This window comes from Canis aureus, chromosome 25, assembly GCF_053574225.1.
Source record: "Canis aureus isolate CA01 chromosome 25, VMU_Caureus_v.1.0, whole genome shotgun sequence".
Taxonomy (NCBI): domain Eukaryota; kingdom Metazoa; phylum Chordata; class Mammalia; order Carnivora; family Canidae; genus Canis; species Canis aureus.
In genome coordinates this window covers 35,896,867-35,918,001 of record NC_135635.1, presented here as the reverse complement: position 1 = coordinate 35,918,001, position 21,135 = coordinate 35,896,867, and the positions used below count along the sequence as shown (strand labels likewise).

The 21,135-nt window shown below is 38.3% G+C and overlaps 1 protein-coding gene and 1 long non-coding RNA gene across 8 annotated transcripts in view; one reads left to right on the top strand and one right to left on the bottom strand.

Moving 5' to 3' along the window:
- Positions 1-8: 8 nt before the first annotated feature.
- Positions 9-20,965, top strand: LOC144297231 (uncharacterized). Of its 6 annotated transcripts, none has more exons than XR_013364312.1 (5): positions 9-105; positions 188-254; positions 1,381-1,515; positions 16,607-16,719; positions 20,524-20,965. It is a non-coding gene; the product is annotated as an uncharacterized LOC144297231 (long non-coding RNA). The 6 variants fall into 6 exon arrangements; XR_013364307.1 differs by having other exon boundaries at positions 1,345-1,515; XR_013364310.1 differs by having other exon boundaries at positions 1,345-1,515; positions 16,525-16,719.
- Positions 7,170-21,135, bottom strand: part of STYK1 (serine/threonine/tyrosine kinase 1) — a 33,108-nt gene continuing 19,142 nt past the window's right edge. For both annotated transcript variants that reach the window (XM_077871063.1, XM_077871061.1), the window contains exons 3-10: positions 20,542-20,676; positions 17,568-17,834; positions 16,597-16,778; positions 14,732-14,815; positions 13,186-13,394; positions 11,567-11,607; positions 10,883-10,979; positions 7,170-8,808 (exon numbers count right to left, since the gene is read on the bottom strand). In XM_077871063.1, coding sequence (XP_077727189.1) covers positions 8,604-8,808; positions 10,883-10,979; positions 11,567-11,607; positions 13,186-13,394; positions 14,732-14,815; positions 16,597-16,778; positions 17,568-17,834; positions 20,542-20,676 — 1,220 coding nt within the window. In that variant the 3' untranslated portion in view covers positions 7,170-8,603. The remainder of the gene's footprint in view (positions 8,809-10,882; positions 10,980-11,566; positions 11,608-13,185; positions 13,395-14,731; positions 14,816-16,596; positions 16,779-17,567; positions 17,835-20,541; positions 20,677-21,135) is intronic.

Sequence of the window (21,135 nt, the reverse complement as noted above, 5' to 3'; positions counted from 1 at the left end):
ACTGCGGGCGCGCCTTTCCGCTCCCGGGTCCCTGGAGGACCGTGGGGGGAGGCGGACTCTAGCTGCTCAGAGGCGCCGGGGCGATAGGAACTCTGCGTAATTAAGGTTGGAAGACCATTTCCCCCCACCAAAATTAAGTAGATCATATTGTATTGGCAAAACTAATAATGATTACTTATGGGTTTAGAATGAAGGTTTGCAAGTCGCTTTTCCTCCTCGAATCCCTAATCCTCGCGGCATCCCGTCCTCACGAGGTGGGTGTGGCCTCATTCCCCTTTAACTGGTGCAAAAAGAAACAGCCCGGAATCAGAATGGTAGACCCGGACTACCGCCCTTTCCTGAAGTTAGCTTCTTCACCGGGGCTTTCCCCTTTGTACAATGATGGAACCTAGAATAGAGGCGAAGTAGAAAGAATCCATCAGACAAGAGGTCTGAAATTTGAAAAGCGCTTTGAAACTAAAAATCTCTGACATTTACCGTATTAAGAGAGTTCCTCTTAATAGTAAAACTTCCATCATTCAGTAAGGGTTGATCTTTGGTAGCCTGTGGAGTTTGGGGAATGTGACTTAAGATCAAATGGTTTAGCCCACATTTTTTTTTTTAATTTTATTTCTCCAGGGGGAGGGGCAGAGGTAGAAACAGACTCCCCGCTGAGCAGGGAGCCCAACTTGGGGCTGCATCCCGGACTTGAGGATCGTGACCTGAACAGTAGGCAGATGCCCAACTGGCTGAGTCACCCAGGCGCCCCAGCCCACGATTCTTACCAGAAAGAATTAAATTGGGGAGGTTAAAGTAGTGTCCCAGTATAGAATGGGTTTTGGAGGAAGTGGAAAGAAACTTTATACACAGTCTGCTTTTCGAATATTATTGATCACCCTTGTTTTTACCATCAGCGTAATTCTGTTGGGTGACCTTTAACCTTCAGCAGGATATAGAGGAAAGAGTGGCAGTCAGAAGACCTGGGATTCATTCCCATCACTTACCTCTACTAACCGTGGTTTACTTAGTCACTGTTGACGCCTGTTTGTTCACCAACCGAGTGAATATCCTACAATCAACTTTGCCAAGCTCAGGAATTACTGAGAAGATCAAATGAGATAATAAATGTATAATAAGTTTTAAAATTTGTAAAACACATAATGACTTTAACATTTAGCATTTCTTATGTGCCAGAAATGGACAGACACTGGTAATAATAATAGACCCCTTTATACTGTTAGTCCAGAGAAGAAAGCAATCATGTAGACATGTATTAACACGAGGAGGCAAACCTTAAAAGAAAGAATATTTTTAGCTCTTTGAAGAAGATACAGGTGCAATAATAGCAGAACTTTGTACACCCAGCTTCAGCTCCTGACTCACTGCTGTTCCCTGTCCCAGAGGAACAAGTTCATCAGGGAGCCAAGCTGCAGCCATGGCTTTTAAAGACATCGGGAAAACACCCGTGGAACCAGAGGTAGCAATTCACAGAATTAGAATTACCTAACCAGCTGCAACCTAAAGTCTTTGGAGAAGGTATGTACTGACTTGATCAGAGGCACAAAGGAAAAGAATCTCAAAGTGAAAGGACCAGTTTAGATGCCTACCAAGGCTCTGAGAATCACTATAAGAAAAATTCCTTATGGTCAAGGTTCTAAGACTTGGGATCATTTTCAGATGAGGATCCACAAGCGATTCATTGATTTGCACAGCCCTTCTAAAATTATTAAGCAAATTACTTCCATCAGTATTGAGCTAGAAGGTGAGGTTGAAGTCACCAGTGCAGATGCTTACATCAACCTTTTTAATAAATTGGTTATCAGTTATTAAAAAAGAAAAGAAAGGATATTCTTAAATGCTGGTAGTACAGCAGAAGCAAGTCATTTTATTGGGGAGTAGGGGAAACTGAAGAAAGGGAAGTATCAAGGAAGGCTTATGACCAGACCTACTATTTAAATTAGACATCCTTGAATAAATTTGGTATATGTTCAAAGGGAAAGAAAGCATTCCAGGCAGAAAACACCCTAAGCAAAAAACAGCCTAAGCAAAGGCATAGTGTGTGATTTGGGAAAGCGAAGAAATTCACTATAGTTAACACATAAGATTCATGCGAGTAGAAAAACTAGAAAGGCAGACTGGGCCAGATTATGTTGAATCTGTATTAACATATATATCGTCAATATAGAAATCTATATTAATCATTGTATAAATGTTAATATAGAAATTATTCAGTCCCTGTTATATGCTGCCATTATGGAAAATAAACAAGACACATAAAGCACTATCCCTTATCGTTAAGGTGAACTAACCATTCGGTTTGACCAGGATTTGAGAGTTTCCTGGGATGTGGAACTTTCAGTTTTAAAGCCCGCAAAGTCCCAGGCAAACTGGGATGAGTTGGTCAGTGTACTTACTACAAGAATAGCCCACAGAAATTTGGCCACAATATTCCATAGTAGCTCTGAAAATACAAGCAGTAATCCATTTGGCCTGTTTTTTGCAGGGAGCATCATTCAATATCTTTAGATTCCCTAGTGCATGTTCTTCAGATATTTGGCACACATGCCAGTGTTCATCTTCATGCTTACGTAAGAGAGCTACAGGTACTAGAACTAAGACTATGTAGGTAGCATGTGTGGAATGCACAGTGTTAAGATCTTTATAGGCCGCTTACTGTTTTTATCCCCTATAAAGACTTCTGAGGCAAAGACTAATCCTCTCTAACCCTCTCTGTTTTTAAGATGAAATGTGAAAAACAGAGAGGGTTAGAGATGTGAAAATATATATACTTAATCCTTTATATATATAAAAATAAAATAAAATAAGCCTTGAGGCACCCGGGTGGCTCAGTGATTTGAGCATCTGCCTTTGGCTCAGGGCGTGATCCCAGAGTCCCAGGATTGAGTCCCACATCGAGTTCCCCACAGGGAGCCTGCTTCTCCCTCTGCCTGTGTGTCTCTGTCTCTCTTTGTGTCTCTCATGAATAAATAAATAAAATCTTTAAAAAATAATAATAAGCCTTACTATCTCTTGTATCTTATAAGGATTGCAAAGTGATAAAGCATTTGTTTTTTGTGGTCTTCTTGGGTGTTACACAACAGAGATGTGGAAATGTTCTGAATAGCTCTTAAGCACTTGAAATGTGGCTGGTGAGATCAGGAACTGAATTTTAAGTTCAATGAAATATTTCATTTGTAAGAACCATTTCATATACTTTAACTTGGGCTGGAAACAGAAAATATTTTTCAAACTGAGAAATCTCAATCTCAGTTGCTGTAGGGTTCAAATTAGAGCATATTTACTAATATTACCAGAGTTTATTTAGGAAAATAAATGTTTGGGCAGCTTAAATGAAGCCAAATAAAGAACTACTTCTGTCTTCGCTAAGGCAACCTATCTGTGGTTAGCTTTAAAATATCCTGCAATTGGGATGCCTGGGTGGCTCTGCAGTTGGGCACCTGCCTACAGCTCAGGTCATGATCCCGGGATCAAATTCTGCATTGGGCTCCCTGCGAGGAGCCTGCTTCTCCTTCTTCCTGTGTCTGTGCCTCTCTCTCTCAGTCTGTGCCTCTCATGAATAAATAAATAAATCTTTTAAAAATATAATAGCCAAGAAATGGGCATTTGATTTCCAACTCTAGCTGAAATTAAGGCTTAATGATTTAATCAAATACACAATATTCATTGAAAAAATAATGATTTTCCCCTGAGATTTTAAGTTTATTGCTTTCAGCTTCACAGTAATGAATCAAGTCAGAGGGCTATGGTCAGAGATGATTATTATAAGTGTTAGTCTGTTAAAATATTCTGATTTTACCTGCATCTAAAATTCTCTTTTTCTTTGATCTCTCAGGTCTCTGTCCTCAGATTTTTCTTTTGCCTTTTGCCTCACTATTTAAAATTATCAAATCGTTCCTACTTAAAATTTTCAGAAATAAGTTCTGAATTTCCTGAGATAAATACTGGAGAGGATAGGTTTTGTTCTATTTTATCAGTAGCTTTTGAAAAGTTTGAATTTTTATTTACAGAACAAAAGCTGCCAGGGCTATCTCATTCCATTAAATGGATCAGAGTAATAAATCAAGAATATTATATAATCTAAAACCACATTCTAATTTAAAAATTAGATTTAATTAAAAAATTTTTATTGTCAGAATGAGATGGTCTGTTTCAGCCTTTATGCCATCCACCCACCTTTCTCTTCTTTCTTCTAAAATAGACTTCTCCAGAAGCCAGGTAGCTCAGCCGGTTAAGTGTCTGACTCGACTTCAGGTCAGGTCATAGGATCAAGTCCTGTCTGGGCTCCATGCTTAGCGTGGAGTCTGCTTGTCCCTCTCCCTCTTCTCCTCCCCCTGCTCATGCGCATGCCCTCTGTCTCTCAAATAAATAAGCTCTCAAATATATAAATAAATAAAATCTTTAAAAAATAAAATAAATTAGACTTCTCTATGAAATTTTAACCATAATGTCTTTTTAACCACTCGATGATATTACTTTTTTAAAACACCGTCATGCAGAAACACCAAAATTTTCACACCATTTTTTCCCAGATATGTTCATATGTAGTGAACACTATTGCTAGATTATTATGATATGATGATATATTTAATTCCAGTATTCAAAGTAATGATTTTTTCCAGTATATGACAATGCTATACACTTCTAACACATAGCATGACTACTAACTCTCCCAAAACAAGTAAAAACAGTCTCTAAATTAAGGCTATCCTCCCAGTTTTCCATAGCATTTGCCATACGTATTTGTTTAAATGAGCTATGATAAAGCAAAAATTTAATAAAAATTATTATAGCAAGGTAAAGATTAAGAAGATTCTATCCGGGCAGATAGACAATTGCTATCTCAGAGGTTGGCTCAGCGGTTTAGCGGATCAGCTCAGGGCATGATCCTGGAGACCCAGGATGGAGTCCCATGTTGGGCTCCCTGCATGGAGCCTGCTTCGCCCTCTGCCTGTCTCTGCCTCTGTGTGTGTGTGTGTGTCTCTCATGAATAAATAAATTTAAAAATCTTTTTAAAAAAACATTCTATCCATTAGCTTACTTTTCTTCAAAACTAGTGAAAAAAATTATTCAGTTTTATTAACAAAACACCTAAATCTACCATGGAAAACCCTAGTGTTCTGCATAAGCATGATTTGAAACTACTAGTTCATACTATTCTAAGTTACACTACATTTTCAACTTTCAATTAGACACTTTTTCCAGGGCAGCCCCGGTGGCGCAGCGGTTTAGTGCCACCTGCAGCTCGGGGTGTGATCCTGGAGACCTGGGATCGAGTCCCACATCAGGCTCCCTGCATGGTGCCTGCTTCTCCCTCTGCCTGTGTCTCTGCCTCTCTCTCTCTCTAGCTGTGTCTCTATGAATAAATAAATAAATAAAATCTTTAAAAAAAAAAAAAAAAGACACTTTTTCCAGATGGGTGTTTGCTCAGTTCCTAGCTATGTTAGAACTTTTCTTAACCAATAAAGGATAAATTGGAAAAAAGATCTGGGGAGAGGGGAATCAAAACTATGAAACAAATGCTAGCCCAGATTCAACTTAATTGAGTGGTAAATATTTGAATTCTCTTTTCCACTCCTTAGCTCAGAAACACCTGGTTTGGCTGACCAGTTAAAATGCCAAAAATATAATCCCGCTTTTGGAGAAAGCCTGGCCAAATAAGGGAAAGACCCAGTTTTCTTAGATTAAACAATTACTGTACCCATTTTTCTCAGCCTAAATCCAGGACAACAAAATTAAGGGCAAAAATATTTATTTTTTAAGGGCAAAAATATTTAAATAGCAATTGTCTACTGCTTTCCCTCCTACCAAAATAACTAGTAACATACAGTATGAAAGAGCAATGCTCTGATTCATTATGCATCATTTTCTTCCTAACCTCACTATGCCCCCACCTACTTCCCTACTTGCAGTTCCTCAAATAAATTATGCTTTTTTCCTTGCCCCAGAGTTTTCACACACATAGTCCATCTCCCCTCTCCCAGATGGCTCTTCTCACTCTTTATGAGGCTCACTTACCTACCCATAAGGTGTGAGTTTAAATGCCATTTCTTCAGGGAGGTCTTCATTTTACATTTTACATTTCCTTCTACTATAGTTTTTCTTCATAGCACTTACCACTATTTGTATTATACCCACTCAAATATATAAGTAAAATCTCTTTCTAGGCTGTAATCAAAAGCTCTCTGTTTTGCCCAACACCTAGAACAGTGTCTGGCACAGTTGGCCCTAATGTTAACTCACCTTTCTTAAAATATTTGAATTAATACATAAATATTTTGTAAATTTAATCAAACAGCCAAGCAACAAAAATGAGATTCTATAGGACTTGATTGTTTTGTACCAAGCCACTCTACCTCCCTTCTCCCTATTGCCACTTAACACCCACACATTTAAATCCTTACTAGTGTGGTATTCCTACAGGAGCAAGAATCATTATTCAGTTGGATGATTAATCATGACCTCATTAGGATTCTAATGTCTACAAATTTTTCAACTACCAGTCATCTTTCCTACAGAAGCCTTAGGTGTCTCCCAGAGCACTCAGAGTATTCTTTAAAATCACATGTCCAAGTAAATTGTCATCGTCATGGTATTTTCAGTATGTTTAAATAGTAGGAGGCTACTATCATCATCCAGGAGCTCATATAAAATGATGAGCTTATTTTTTTAGTCATGTGGTACTTGTCCCATACCATCCTTCAGTATGTGGCTGACAGACTGAGATTCTCTTTTTGGCTACAGTATACATTTTTTAAAGATTTTATTTAAGATTTTATTTATTTATTTATTCATGAGAGACACACAAGGGGAGAGAGAGAGGCAGAGACACAGGCAGAGGGAGAAGCAAGCTCCATGCAGGGAGCCTGATGCGGGACTCGATCCCAGGAATTGATCCCAGAACTCCAGGATCATCCCCTGAGCCAATGGCAGGCGCTAAACCACTGAGCCACCCAAAGATTTTATTTATTCTTGAGAGACTCTTAAGAGAGAGGCAGAAGCATAGGCCGAGGGAGAAGCAGGCTCCCTGCGGGGAGCCTGATGTGGGACTCAATCCCAGGACCCCAGGATCACGACCTGAAGACAGAAACTCAACCAACTGAGCTACCCAGGCATCCTGGCTACAGTAGATTCTAAATGTAAAAGATATGAAATATTCTAGGAGAGGAAGGGAAAAAGAAAGAAAATCGCCATTTATTGAGCACATATGAGCCAAATATATACCAATATATATTCTTGTTCAGTCCTCACAACAACCCTGTGAGGTAGGTATTATCTCCATTTTACACATAAGGAATCAGTTTTCTGACAATGTAGATTGTCTTGAATTTTTCTGTTGACATGAACTTCCATTTGTTTACTTCTCTCCTCCTTGTTGTAGAGATTTGGGCAGCTGTATACTAGAAAATCCAACTTTTACTCAATAAATATTAATTTAACAAAATAAGTTTCACAATACATTAATGAGTGTTTGAATCAGAAACTACCAGCCTTCTGTCTCAGATTACATCATTTTCTAACCCTTTTAAAGGCTTTCTGGACAACTAAGCATTCTTGCTTGGCTTTCACATTTCTTACTTATTAAATCCATATGTAGTACAGGTGACCCTTGAACAATACAGGGATTAAGTGTGCCTATCTGTGCACAGTCAAAACTCTGCATATGACTTTTGACTCCAGAGCTTAACTAGTAATAGCGACTGTTTACCAGAAGCCTTACCAAAAACAGTCAACACATATTTTGTATGTTCTATGTATTATATACTGTATTCATACAGTAAAGTAATCTAGAAAATAGAAAATCATAAGGAAGAGAAAATATATTTACAGAATTGCACTGTATTTATCAAGAAAAAAAATCCATGTATAAGTGGACCCACACAGTCCAAACCCATGTTGTTCAAAGGTCAACTGTATATTCATTACCAGCCTAATAATGAAGCTAATCTCTAGCTTCTAAAGTAGTACCAGCAGAGTTCACTTGTCTCATAATTAGATGAAAAAAGAGACCACCTATCTCTTAATCTATACCCAAAAGGAAACTCGTAAGTTTTCTTTCATGGTCCTCCTCCTGGCCTGCATGAACAGACCAGGACTGAAGAACTTTATCTCCTTCCTCCACCTTCTGTTTGAAGGATGACCTTGATCCATGTCTATACTCCTGAGCAAAAATAACTTTTGATTTTCTTTTTCATCAACTTCTTTATCAGCTCTCTATTCCCTCAGTTGATTCCAACTTCTCTGGACCCAATAATAATCTAGATAAAAATATGCTTCAAGAGGAAACCAGCCTGTGTGGGAAGATCAGCTTATTTAGCAATGCCAGACACATAGATTTCTAAACTTTCTTTGCATTGATACTCTCCACCACATCTACTCTGGGTCTTCAGGATTGGGGTAGCAGAAATGAAACTGGACTTCTCAGTCTCCAGGGCATGTATATGGAGTATGTTTCCTGATCTAGCACCATTTTGGATAACTAGGGAAATGTGTAGGGGAATATCCTATTTTTCCCTTTATGTCTCACTAGAAAGCTATTCTCTGTTCTCAGAGGAACTCATTCCAATAGTATATGATCACACATAAATATTCTTTCCCCAGGATCTTCAAAGGATGCTGTAGCTATAGGAGAGGCTGTCCATGCTGATACCAGCCACAGCTGCATACAGTTCAGGCACCACCAACTCTGGTACTTGCAACACAGCTTTGTCATCTGCAGTTTGAGCAGCAGTTTCTAGGCGTGAGTGTAGCTCTTGAAGTGAGGGGCGGCTCTCCTCACTCCAGCGCCAGCAGGACTTCATAAGACTATACCTGAAAGGGGAACAAGAGAAACTAACTTCCTTGATAAGACAAATGTTTGAGGAATATGTCTCTTCTCCTAACAAACCTTAACAACACAACAAACCCTTGCAGTTCTTTAATCTACTTCTCATTGTCCTCTCAGAGTCTTCCCAGATAATAATATTCCTTCTTATCCTCAGAGACCTTGCCTAACTGAACCCCTTTCCCCCAGCCAAGTCAGTGTCTTGCTATGCCTAAGATGTGGCTGTTAACACCCAACTCTGTCTTTGCTCATGCTATGCTCAATTGCCTGAGTATCTTCCCCATGGTTGTCATTTCCTACAGCTTTGTTTTAGATCTAAATCCTTCTCTGCAACCTTCCCTTGTAAGCCTCAGCCCACACTGTGTCTCCCACACTCTTTTCTGCAGTAAAGAGTACAGTGAGACAGTGTAAGAGATGCTAATTTAACAACACTGATAACATTTAGCAAGAACTTATTTTATAAGGCATGGTGGTGAAACTGAGCATGCATTATTTTATTTTAGCCTCACAATAACTTTGAGGTAGGATTATCATCATTATACCTATTTTAAGATAAGCAAACAATGTCCCATAAAGTAGCAGGACTAGGAGTGTCTTTTTAACCCTATGATGTGAGTCTGAGCTTTTCAAAATCTTTCTTTTATGTTGCTTCCCACTTTATGTTGATTTTTCAAGGTTTATGTCCTCATCCAAATATTAAATTCTCCAAAATCCAGTAATAATCCTATAAATCTGTGCATGTCAGATTGATGGGGTGAAATTAGGCAGATGCTCAGCTGAACAGGATTGGAGTAAACCGAGGCTACCCCAGGTTTTCGCAGATACTTTATTGGTTAAATGTCTCCCCTCCCCTAATATAAAGGACAGATTATCTATGTATTTTTATACATAGATAATAAAGCCTATAAAAAATATGTTTCAACAATCATTCTAGTATACCCAGGCAGTATTATATTGTATATATGCATGTGTGTGTATATATATATGTATGTATATAGTTATGATATTTGACATTTATAATCTGCTCAATACAGTAACTATTGGAGGGAAACTCAGTTGATGGAAATCTACCCTTTCAAGGCTGAAAAATTATAACAAAAGTCTTATCAGAAATTTATATTAATATACTCTCCTCTGACTTCTTACATTTTATTTAACTTTTTCTTATATTCTATAACAATCCCTTTTTGTAATTTATAGGTTACAAAATTCTGTGTATAATTTTTAACTTTTTCCATTTTCTGCCTCTGCACTGACTCATCAGCTGTCCCCTTCTGCTGATATTATTGGATGCTCCTCCCATCCTTCTAATTTCTTCTACCCCTCCTTCTTTTGGTTGGCTTCTAATTTGCTCAGAACTGGGAAAAACAGTCAATATTTTATAAAAGCTATACACCAAATACGAGTCAGTGAGTTACTCTAGAATAATGGATTTTATAGCAGCTATATTAGAACTGAGGCTGGCAGTCTCTGACTGATAACATTTAGACAAAACACTAATGTATTTGCATTGGATTTGGTCCACTTCTTACCTATTTTAGAAGCTTCTAGAAGAACTAAATTTTATCAACTTAGATTGCTGATATAGTTTTCAGTAGTTGCCTCAACACTGTGTGTGTGTGTGTGTGTGTGTGTGTGTACACATACATATATATAGAGATTTAAGGACATATATATATGATATATGAGCAGATGTATTTTACTGCATAGGTTTGTCTAAGGCTTTATATTAGCACATAAAGGTGGGCTAGGGATCATCTGAGCCACTTTAAAAGGGCATGGTTGATGGAGATCAAAAAAGGAGTTGTTGGGCAGCCCCAGTGGCTCAGCGGTTTAGCACTGCCTTCAGCCTGGGGTGTGATCCTGAAGACCCAGGATGGAGTCCTACATCAGGCTCCCTGCATGGAGCCTGCTTCTCCCTCTGCCTGTGTCTCTGCATCTCTCTCTCTCTCTCTCTCTCTCTCTCTGTGTGTGTGTGTGTGTCTCTAATGAATAAATAAATAAAATCTTAAAAAAAAAGGAGTCATAATGAGAGAAGAGTAGGCCCTAAAAGCCACTTACATGGTATGTGTGCAACTACTGGGTTTCTTCATGATTTTCCTTCTCTGGAGATGCTGTAGGATGCTGGTAGGAGGGACTTCAGGATATGGTGGTGCCCCTGTTTGGATGGAAAAAAATGAGAGTAGGAAAGGAACTTTAAGTCCTCTAGAATATGAACTATATCATGACACTTCATCCACCAAGCTAATTGCTTGCAAAAGGTAGAGCCAAAGGAAAGATACTAGATACAATAAAGCTATTCCCTAGTGATCAAGGAAGAAAATAACTTAGAGAATTTGGGGGATGAAAAAAGGTGTTTGAGAGGAAAAAAACTGATAATTCAAGAAAATGTTGAGTCTTTATGAAAGTAATAACGCAAAGTGAGAAATGAGAACAGCCCTCCACTCCCCAAACATGGAAAAGTACTGCATTTTCTCCATCAAATAGATTAATAAATCTAAGGACAATGTGTTTAAACAAAATCACTCTTGGAATTATTCTTAGGATTTTAAAACATCTTTGGAATTGGTAAAGTGTTGAGGAAAAGAAAGAAAAAGAAAGCAAAAATTAAAAAGGTAAATAGAGGAGAGGGATTTCATGTAAGCCCAGTTTAAACCTCTTTCCATAGCATATGCCCTCCCCCAAACATCCCCCAAACATACTTGTTTATTTGCATACAGGTACTACTTTAGGGATCCGCCTTACCTAGAGTCACCATCTCATAAAGCAGGATCCCAAAAGACCAGCTGTGAAAGAAACAAAGCCATTTACTTAATTTCTATTTCTGCCTTTTTTCCTAAAGAGAGCTCACTTAAACTATCAGGGTCCTTCAGTAAGAATAATATAAAGGCAATGAAGGGGAATTGAAAGTGTCTCGTAACATAAGCAAAGTAATTAGAAAGCATTTCTGTTCAATACCCTTCAAGTTTAATCTCCTTAAAGACTGGATTTATGTCTCTTTTCTTCTATATTTCACATTCATAGATGTTTACTATCATTTGCTAAATTGTATGTGTATGTGTTCATGCAAACACACAAGCACATCTACCCAAAGAAATTACCTTCTGCATCTTTTTCATCCTTTCCATTCACTCCTGCTGAAATTTTAGCCCTTATTCTTAGCACAAGTCCCAGAGAGGTTTATCATTTATCTATTTCCTCAATAGATCTAACTGCCCAACCTAGGAAAAACACTAACAGAATAAGCTTTACACATAACAGGGCTAGATATTTGCCAGAGCAGTATGATTTAAGGCATACTTATTTCACTCTTCTATCATATCACCACTAAACCATCAACATTTCCTAGTTATGCTTATTACTCTCAGACCTCTACTGAAAAGCAGATGTCAGTGAAGCAGCAATGAAAGTCTCTTAATTGACTCACCATATTAACTGATATTCTAAATTTCCTCTGCTGCTCATGACATTTATGCTAGTAAGATATTATGTTATATCCATGTGCTTCTCCAAGCTGCTAAATCACATGGTTACCAAAAGTCAATTGTGATTCTTTACAATACTATTTACACTATCAGATGTAACAATGCTATTATGTAATCAATTAAATATAAATGTAAAAAAGTACTAGCTCCTGAAAACTAGGCTGAATGCTTTGAAAGTATTCTATAACAATACACTACTGAAAAAGAAAGCGTTGTCAAATTGCATGGGTAAGCCAACAGTAGAAAATTGGAAAAAATAATAATAAATGTCTGCAGTTAAATTGCTTCACAGCTGTTGTTTTTTTTTTTTAATTTTTCACTCAGAATCATCACAAGCTGAAACTCAAACATAATGTGTTATGAATGCTATTTATACAAGAAATACAATGTATTAGCTCACTTAGCGGGTCAACCCTCATAAAAAAAGGCCTTGGCCCTCCCCCAAAGATCAACAAATAATTGTATATTTGTATGTTTGAAGTCAAAATAAATTACTTGAAGTATGTATATTACTTTTTAATTTTAATAATCCCTGGTTTAACTGAACTTTTGATTAAGTGGACCCACCTCCTTCAGGTAAAAAGGACTGTACTATCTAGTCCTTTAGATATTGGTATGAATAATCTTTTCATTTTTCTTTTGTCTTTCCTAATGAAGACTGCTAATCTAATACAGAAAGAATATTTTAAAAGGCACTAAAAGGAATTGCAGCCAGATGCCAAATATGAGCTCTGTCACAAAACACACATTTCTCCTGGAGAGTCTGACTTCTGAGATTTCACATCACACAGAATTTACAACAGATGCAGTCATGGTCAGGAACCAGAGGACACCTAGGTCAAGAAGGGACGAAGTCTAAAGGGCAGAAACAAACCGTACACATCTCCTCTGATGCCAGCTGGTCTCAGCAGAAGCCGTTCTGGGGCGAGCCACTTGAGAGGTACCATGTGAGTAGCCGGGATGGCCCCTCGGGCATGGACTTCATAAGCCAGGCCCAGTCCACAGAGCTTAGCAGTAAGATCACTTTGGATCAGGATATTTCTAGCTGCCACATCCCCATGGAACAGATGCTTATCCTGGAGAAATTCCTGTCAGCATAAGATCAAATATGGGTCAGCTATCTGAGGTTGTGGCTGGAGTCACAGACAAGGAGAAGCTGTCCTAGGAATCCTCAAAAAGACAAGGACATTTTTGACTGAACAAATCTCACTGATAATGACATAACACTTCCAAGTCACCATAATGAATCAGACATTTTTGCATTGTTTAGGACTACTAAACTGAGCAAATAATCCAAACAGCATTAATACTGAGTTTGGAAAGTATGATCACCCACTGTGTCAAGCCCTGACCCCTGCCTGAGTTTACATTTCTCTCAGTTAGGATCCAGCTAGACCCTGCAAAAGGAAGCAGGTTTCAAGTTTCTAGCCACAGTCCCCCAAACAAGATTATATATATATATATATATATATATATATATATATATATATATATATATATATATATATATATAGTGAAATTGTGTGTCATAATAATAAATTTATATCATCCCATTTTGTCCCTAAAATAACTAGGTCAGATAAGATAGGGAAGTATCGTTTAGATAAATCTAAATGATTATATAAGGTCACACAGTTTTGAGTGGTATATCAAATACTTAAAATAGCTTCAAAGAGCCTGATTTTTCTAAATAGCAAATGTTAATTTTAAACACAGTTATCTAAATAACTTCAAAGAAATTGCCATCTATATTTCCTTATTCTGGTAAAGGTACATTTTTTTTCTCTTAAACACTGAATTATTTCTCCTACATCTTTATTTAATTTAAAATGAATGAATGATCTTGCTGTTGTCCCTCTTATTTCTTCTCTTCCACTTGTTCCTTGTTCTTTTTAAAGTCTGTTTTCCATCACATTCAGTATCAAAGCAAGTCTCCAGCCAAACGTGTTCTGAACTCGTCTTTCTTGTTTTTCAGGCATAATATTGTGCACTTCCTTCTAGCTCTGCAGCCTTTCACCTATTTGATTTCTCTTCCCACATCTCCTCCCAACTCGCTTGCTATTTGCCATTTTACATCTCTTAATATTAGTACATGTGGGAAAGTAAGAGTGTCAAGCGTTTAACTCTTGGCCATGGTTTTTGAACTTTAAGACTGAGAAACCTTTTAAAACCCTTCCTGTTCCTTCTATAAACCCTAAGTTGATGACTTTCAGTCTAGAATTACCAATGTTATAGTGTCTTATCTAAATAATTTCATAAAGAATAGAAAAGCTTATTAGTGCTTGAATTTCTGCCCCTTAACTTCCATCTGTGTCTCTTTATAATATATACCCCATTTGGAAATAGAAATATGAGAAATATGATGTCAAATATCAAGCTAACAAGAAAAATCCATACCATCTGTTGGCATTTTGCTCAGCCTTACCAAAGCCAGGAGAACCTGACTCCCAATGTGATATACTTGTTTTTCTGTAAGATCATAGAGAAGGCTGTTCATGGTCATTACATCCTAAAAAGACAAAGAAAGAAGCATTATGTCAAAATGACATGAACCAATTTGAAAAAATAGGGGCAGAGATATTCTTAAATGTAGATATCAAGGCTAAAGAAAAGATGCAAAACATAGGAACTAAGATTCAAGGAGAGGCTAATATGAGAGATTCTCAGATATGCAAAGTACAATGATTTATTGTCCTGGAAAGACAATAAAGAAGGTAGATGAATTATAGGATAAAGGAAAAGCAGAATAGCAGAAAAGAAAGACAAATATATATGACTATATATAGTCCCTGAATAAAGCAATAATTTTCCTGGCGCACTGTGTGTGTGTGATATTAATTAAACATGTTAACTCAACACATTGAATGACTACTATGTGCCAGGTTCCAGTACTAGGGATTCAGAACACAAGAGTAAGCAAAATAAACATGTCCGCTGCCTTCTGCGACTTAAAGTGTGACACTGGAATCAAATAATCATACATAAATATATGGTTACATATCTACAAGCCCCATGAAGGAAATGGAAAAGAGAGCATATGATGGTGACAAAAAAAAAAAAAAAAAAAAAAAAAGATTGGAAGGATGAGTAGACAATGACTATGCAAAAAAAGAAAGAGAAGTTTGGTGTGATGAAAAAAGCATGCAGATGGTCTAAAATAGAGAAGCAAAGTGGTGCCTGGGTGGCTCAGTCAGTTATGCATCTGCCTTTGGCTCGGGTCATGATCACAGAGTCCCAGGATCAAGCCCCACAATGGGCTCTCTGCTCAGCAGAGAGCCTGATTCTTCCTCTCCCTCTGTCAAATAAATAAATCTTTAAAAAAAAAGTCTGAATAGATCTATAACAAGTAAAGGTGGAATTTGAAAATAGAATAGTGAAGTTAAAGTCGAGAACAAGTTATAGATGGATAACCTCTTACAAAGGTATAAATGCCTAAAGACTTGCACATCGTCCTATTTGCACCACTGGATGGAAGGCATTAACAGGGTCTTTTTATCATACACATTTAGTAGCAAAATAATCAGTCTACTGAGGAGGCTTGATTAATATTGAACTTATTCATTAGTAAGTGACAACTAACTAGGGAAACGTGCAATACTTCAAAAAGCAATATGTAGAGAAGTAGGAAGATTGTAAGGAAAAGGACTTGCACTATAGTCTAGAAATTTCTAAACATTTAAATTTTTTAAAAAATGAATTTGAAGTACAAAAAACATTCAAGCTGAATTTCTCCTCAAGACTGGCATACTAGAGTGATGTTACAGAATAGAGGACACACTTAAGGCTAACAGCAATGAAATTACAATAAGTACTAACAATAGTTTTTACATACATAGTTTCTGTTAATTTTAATAATAACTTATTATTATTCCCATTTTACAGATTCAGAAAATTCAGGCTCAGAGAGGTGACTCGCCCAAAGTCACATAGCTAGTAGAATATAAAGCCTGAAGTTCATACTCTAAATCTGTCTGCCCAATATGGTAGCCACATGTGGCTAATTAAAAGTTTATTATTTAACATTAAGTAAAATTTAAAATTCAGTTTCTCAATCACATCAGCCACATTTCAACTGCTCCATAGCCACAAGTGATTAGTGGCTACTATTGTGGACAGAGCAGATACAGAGCATTCCTGTCATCATAAAAAGTTCTATTGGATGGTGATACTCAATCATTGTTATTTTATTACAATAATGTCTCTCTGCTGTGTCATTAGCAGGCTATTTGACATGTGAACAACTATCAGCCAGGTCAAGCCTTTCCTTCCTAACACCTCTGCCCTGCTCACCCGCCGACAGGTCCAGAGAAAGCTGAGCAGGTCCCCTTGGGCCACATCCTCCAGCACCATATAGAGTGGCAGCCTTTCTGTGCAGCAGCCTTCCAGTTGTACCAGGTTCTTGTGCTTCCCCAGGTACTGATAGAATTGGATTCTCCCTAAGAAATCCTGCACCTCGTGGAGCCCAGCTGGTTCTGTAGAGGACAGATGAGCCATGGGAAACAGTCAGAACATTACCAATAAAATGGGAGGTATGAGGGAAGAAGCAACCTCAGATGGTAATTCTCAAGGCTCCAAAGGAGAGTAAGTATAGGCAAAAAGTAGAGAAAGGGAGCTGATTAGAAGATAATTCTCAATGTCACTGATTTATTTTTTTGTTTTTTGTCAAAGCAACATAGAATCATAGGCATTAGAACTGGATAGACTTTAATCTGCCTAAATAGACAAGAGTTCACATTCAAATATTATCACTGCCTAGGCCTTTTGAATAGTATTCTTGCTTATCCCAGCTTTGTGCTGTTTTGTATCCTCTACTACTGGTCCATATAAAGAGAAAAAAAAAGAAAAGAGGGAGGGAGGGAGAGAAGAGGAAGGAAGGAAGGAAGGAAGGAAGGAAGGAAGGAAGGAAGGAAGGAAGGAAGGAAGGAAGGAAGGAAGGAAGGAAATAGTTGCAATAATTATTGCATATTAGGGAAAGTGATAGTGCAGACAAATGAAACAACCTCAAATCCTCATGCACTAATACCCAGTTTTTATATCAACCTCAATAGACAACACTGAGCTACTGAAAGACCCCCAAGAAAAACATTTCTGCCTCAAGTTTTCACTTTCTATTCCCATCTTGCTCTGCATGCGATTGTGATCACAGCTATCTATTGATTAACATCTAAGTGTCTGCAAGCTTGACAACCACCCAGGCTTGGGGCTCCCAGTGGAAAAGTAAAAAAGAGAAAGAAAGGGAAATCAAACACCTCTCCCTTTACCTTTCAAAGCCTTGAGGATAACACTCTTTGGCTTATCAGTGTCCCCACTGTGCATCTTGGTTCGATAGATAGCTCCATAACTACCCTTGTGAATCTGCTCCAGAACTTCAGAGAGTTGCTCTCGGGGCACTTGCAGCTTAGCCAGAGCATGAGTGGTAGTTTGTAGGACACTTTCCATTGATTTCTCTGTAAGTGGCACAAACACACTTCCTCCATGTCCTGCTGCCTCCCAGCTTCGGCCCCTAGATGGAGGCACAGGGCCAGTGCCTAGAACAACGATCATACCAGTCATCTATTCCCTACCCTAGGTAGGGACTCCAGGAGAGCAGAGCCTGGAACACACTGGCAAGGAAGTTCCTCTAGCAATTTTCTCTCTGGCCAATGCTTCTGTGAACTTCTGATGCTTCTCTATGAACCAGCACCAATACCAACCTTGTAAAACATTTATAATATAACCCTATTACTTCTAAGACAACTCAGGATGGACCTCTGGAAAGTGGTAATGACATTTCCTCTCTTTCTTAGGATTATATGTATAATATGGAGACAATTAAGCAAGTTCCTGGGTAGGTACTCAAACCACAGACACCTAAAAGGTGGTGGTAATGGGGATCCCTGGGTGGCGCAGTGGTTTAGCGCCTGCCTTTGGCCCAGGGCGCGATCCTGGAGACCCGGGATCGAATCCCACGTCGGGCTCCCGGTGCATGGAGCCTGCTTCTCCCTCTGCCTGTGTCTCTGCCTCTCTCTCTCAGTGTGACTATCATAAATTAAAAATTTTAAAAAAATTTAAAAAAAAATAATAAAAAAAAAGGTGGTGGTAACTACCCACAGGAACTAATGTTTAAATCAATCAAATGGCTTTTAAAGGTGGAGGGAAGGTATGGATAATTATTCAACTCTAATTCATGATTATTTTCCCTCCTTTATGATGTTCCCAAAGTCAAATTATTACATATTTCCTAGAATCTCAGTCCAAAAAAAAAAATTGGTACTTTTCTCTTTTCAATTTTCCTCCACTGGAAAAGATAAATTCATTCTTCTCATTAAATCTCCATTCATTCATTAACCTATCCACTTATTTGACAAATATCATATCCTACATGCCAGGAATTGTTCTAGGTGTTGGGAATAGGCAAAGTCTAGGTTCTGATGGTTATTTTCTAGTGGTAGGAGAGAGAAAGCGATAACATACCAGGTGATGAGTGTTATAAAGGAAAATAGAATTAGAGGCATCAGTGATGCTATTTTATATGTGAAGGTCAGGAAAGGCCTTTCTGATAGGATGACATTTGAAAAATGCCTGGAAGCAATTACAGAACAAACCGTCTGGAATCAGGAAGGATATTACAAACAGAGGGAACAGGAAGAGCAAAGGTATTGAGGAAGAAGCATATTTGGCATATTTGAGGAAGAAAAATGAAGTTAGTACAGCTGGAACTATGTGGCATAGTTGGAGAATTATAAGAGATGAGGCCAGAGAAGGTCCAGATCATGGAAGGTGATTGAAAGAAATTTGTCTTCTTTTGTTCCAAGAAATAAAAATATTGTTATTTTATTTAATTCCAAGCAGAGAATAGCCAGGACTGATGTGGGCCTTAAAAGAATCATTCTGCTGCCCTGTGGAGAACAGACCATAAAGGGATAGGGAGAGAAGTAGGGAAACCAGATAGGAGCGTATTTCAATGATCTCTGAAAAATGAGAGTGGCTTGAGTTTATTCTGAAGATAGAGATAACAGGATTTGCTAATGGATTGGATACAAAGTATGAGAGAAAGAGGAGTCAAGGACATCTTCAAGATTTTAGACTGAACCCTAGAAAGCCAGAGGACATGTGTGAGGGAATTTCAGAACCTTTGCTGTGGGCATATTACGTATAAGATGTGTATGGGATCCAAACTGCCAAATAGGTGGTTTAGTATATGAATCTGAAGTTCAAGGGAGACTACAATCAGAATAGAGAAAGTATTTGAATCCATAAGACTTAAGGGAGTGACTGTAGATTTAAAAGGAAAATAAAGTGTTTCAATAAGGAGAAGGGGCAAAATTGTTTCAAATGCTTTTGACAGGCTAAGATGAGGACTCAGTATAGCTATCATTGGCAATCTTGGAAAGAATTGTTTTGGTGGAGTGGTAGGGAGAAGAGCTTTATTTTAGAATGTTCAAAAGAGAATGTGACAAGCAGAAGTCATGAGAGTGAGTTTAGATACCTCAGAAGTTTTTCTGTAAGTAAATTAGAAGAGAATTGGGATCTTTAAATTTTTTTTATTTAAATTCAATTTAGTTGACATATAGTGTATTATTAGTTTCAGTGGTAGAATTTAGTGACTTATCAGTTGCTTATAATGCCCAGTGTTCATTACATCATGTGCCCTCCTTAATGGCCATCACCCGGTTACCATTTTGAGAGGGAATGGGGATCAGTCACTATAGAGTTTCTGATCACTGTCAGGCTTTTTTTTTTTTTTTTTTTCCTTCTTTTAACTCTTAGTTTCATGAGAGCTAATTCACTTTCATTATATGCTCAGTGGTACTTCAGAACAGGACATCATCTCCTACTTAATGCTTCAAAGACTGTCATGAAGGCTACTCCTTTTCATTATAGAGTCCAGGAGCACAGAGGATGGCTGGAATGTATTACAGAGTAAAATGTCATCCTTCAAAGCTGGTAACAAAGCCTTAGGCCTTAACCACTAATCTTCCTCCCCAATACGTTGACACTCACATGGCCAAATGTTTGATAATGCAGTAGGAAAAAGAAGACAGAAACAGGCCACATGAGGCCTCTCTTGCCTACTTCTGTTTCAACTAACAAGCATATACTGAGTTTCAAAGAGCTCACCTCGCCTTAACTCCACAAGAGGGGGGGCCTCACCCTCCCGTAGCAGGGACCTCACCTTCTAGACTTGAGCTCACTGAGACTTGGATCTTACTCCATTTTCCCTGGACTTCTCCCCAGCTCCAGCTTAAGTTTTACCTCGGAGTCCAGGAGAAGGCTGTTGAGCTCTTTGTCCTCTGATAAAAAGCCACAGGATGACCGCAAGAAGGATGAGGAAGATGCCTACCAGAATGGTTGGGATGATGATGATCTCATACTGCTGCTCCCGGACAACTGGGTAGGAAATCAAGCAGGAAGAGATTGAAGAATTTCAATCTGATGTTCACACAACTTCCCCTATCCACCAGTCCTCAGCTCCTCATACATGAAATGATCATCTCGGGGATCCCCGGGTGGCACAGCGGTTTAGCGCCTGCCTTTGGCCCAGGGCACGATCTTGGAGACCCGGGATCGAATCCCACGTCGGGCTCCTGGTGCATGGAGCCTGCTTCTCCCTCTCCCTCTGCCTATGTCTCTGCCTCTCTCTCTCTCTGTGTGACTATCATAAATAAATAAAAATTTAAAAAAATGAAATGATCATCTCTTCTTTCTTCCCCTCCACTTCCATGCAGTGGAGCCAGTATTGGGAGCACCTCTCTAATCAGAAACCCCAGTGTCCCTACATATTAGCCTATCAAGCATGCTCTGTGTCTCATCATTTTTCCTACTGAGGTGAAGAATGCAGCATCTGGA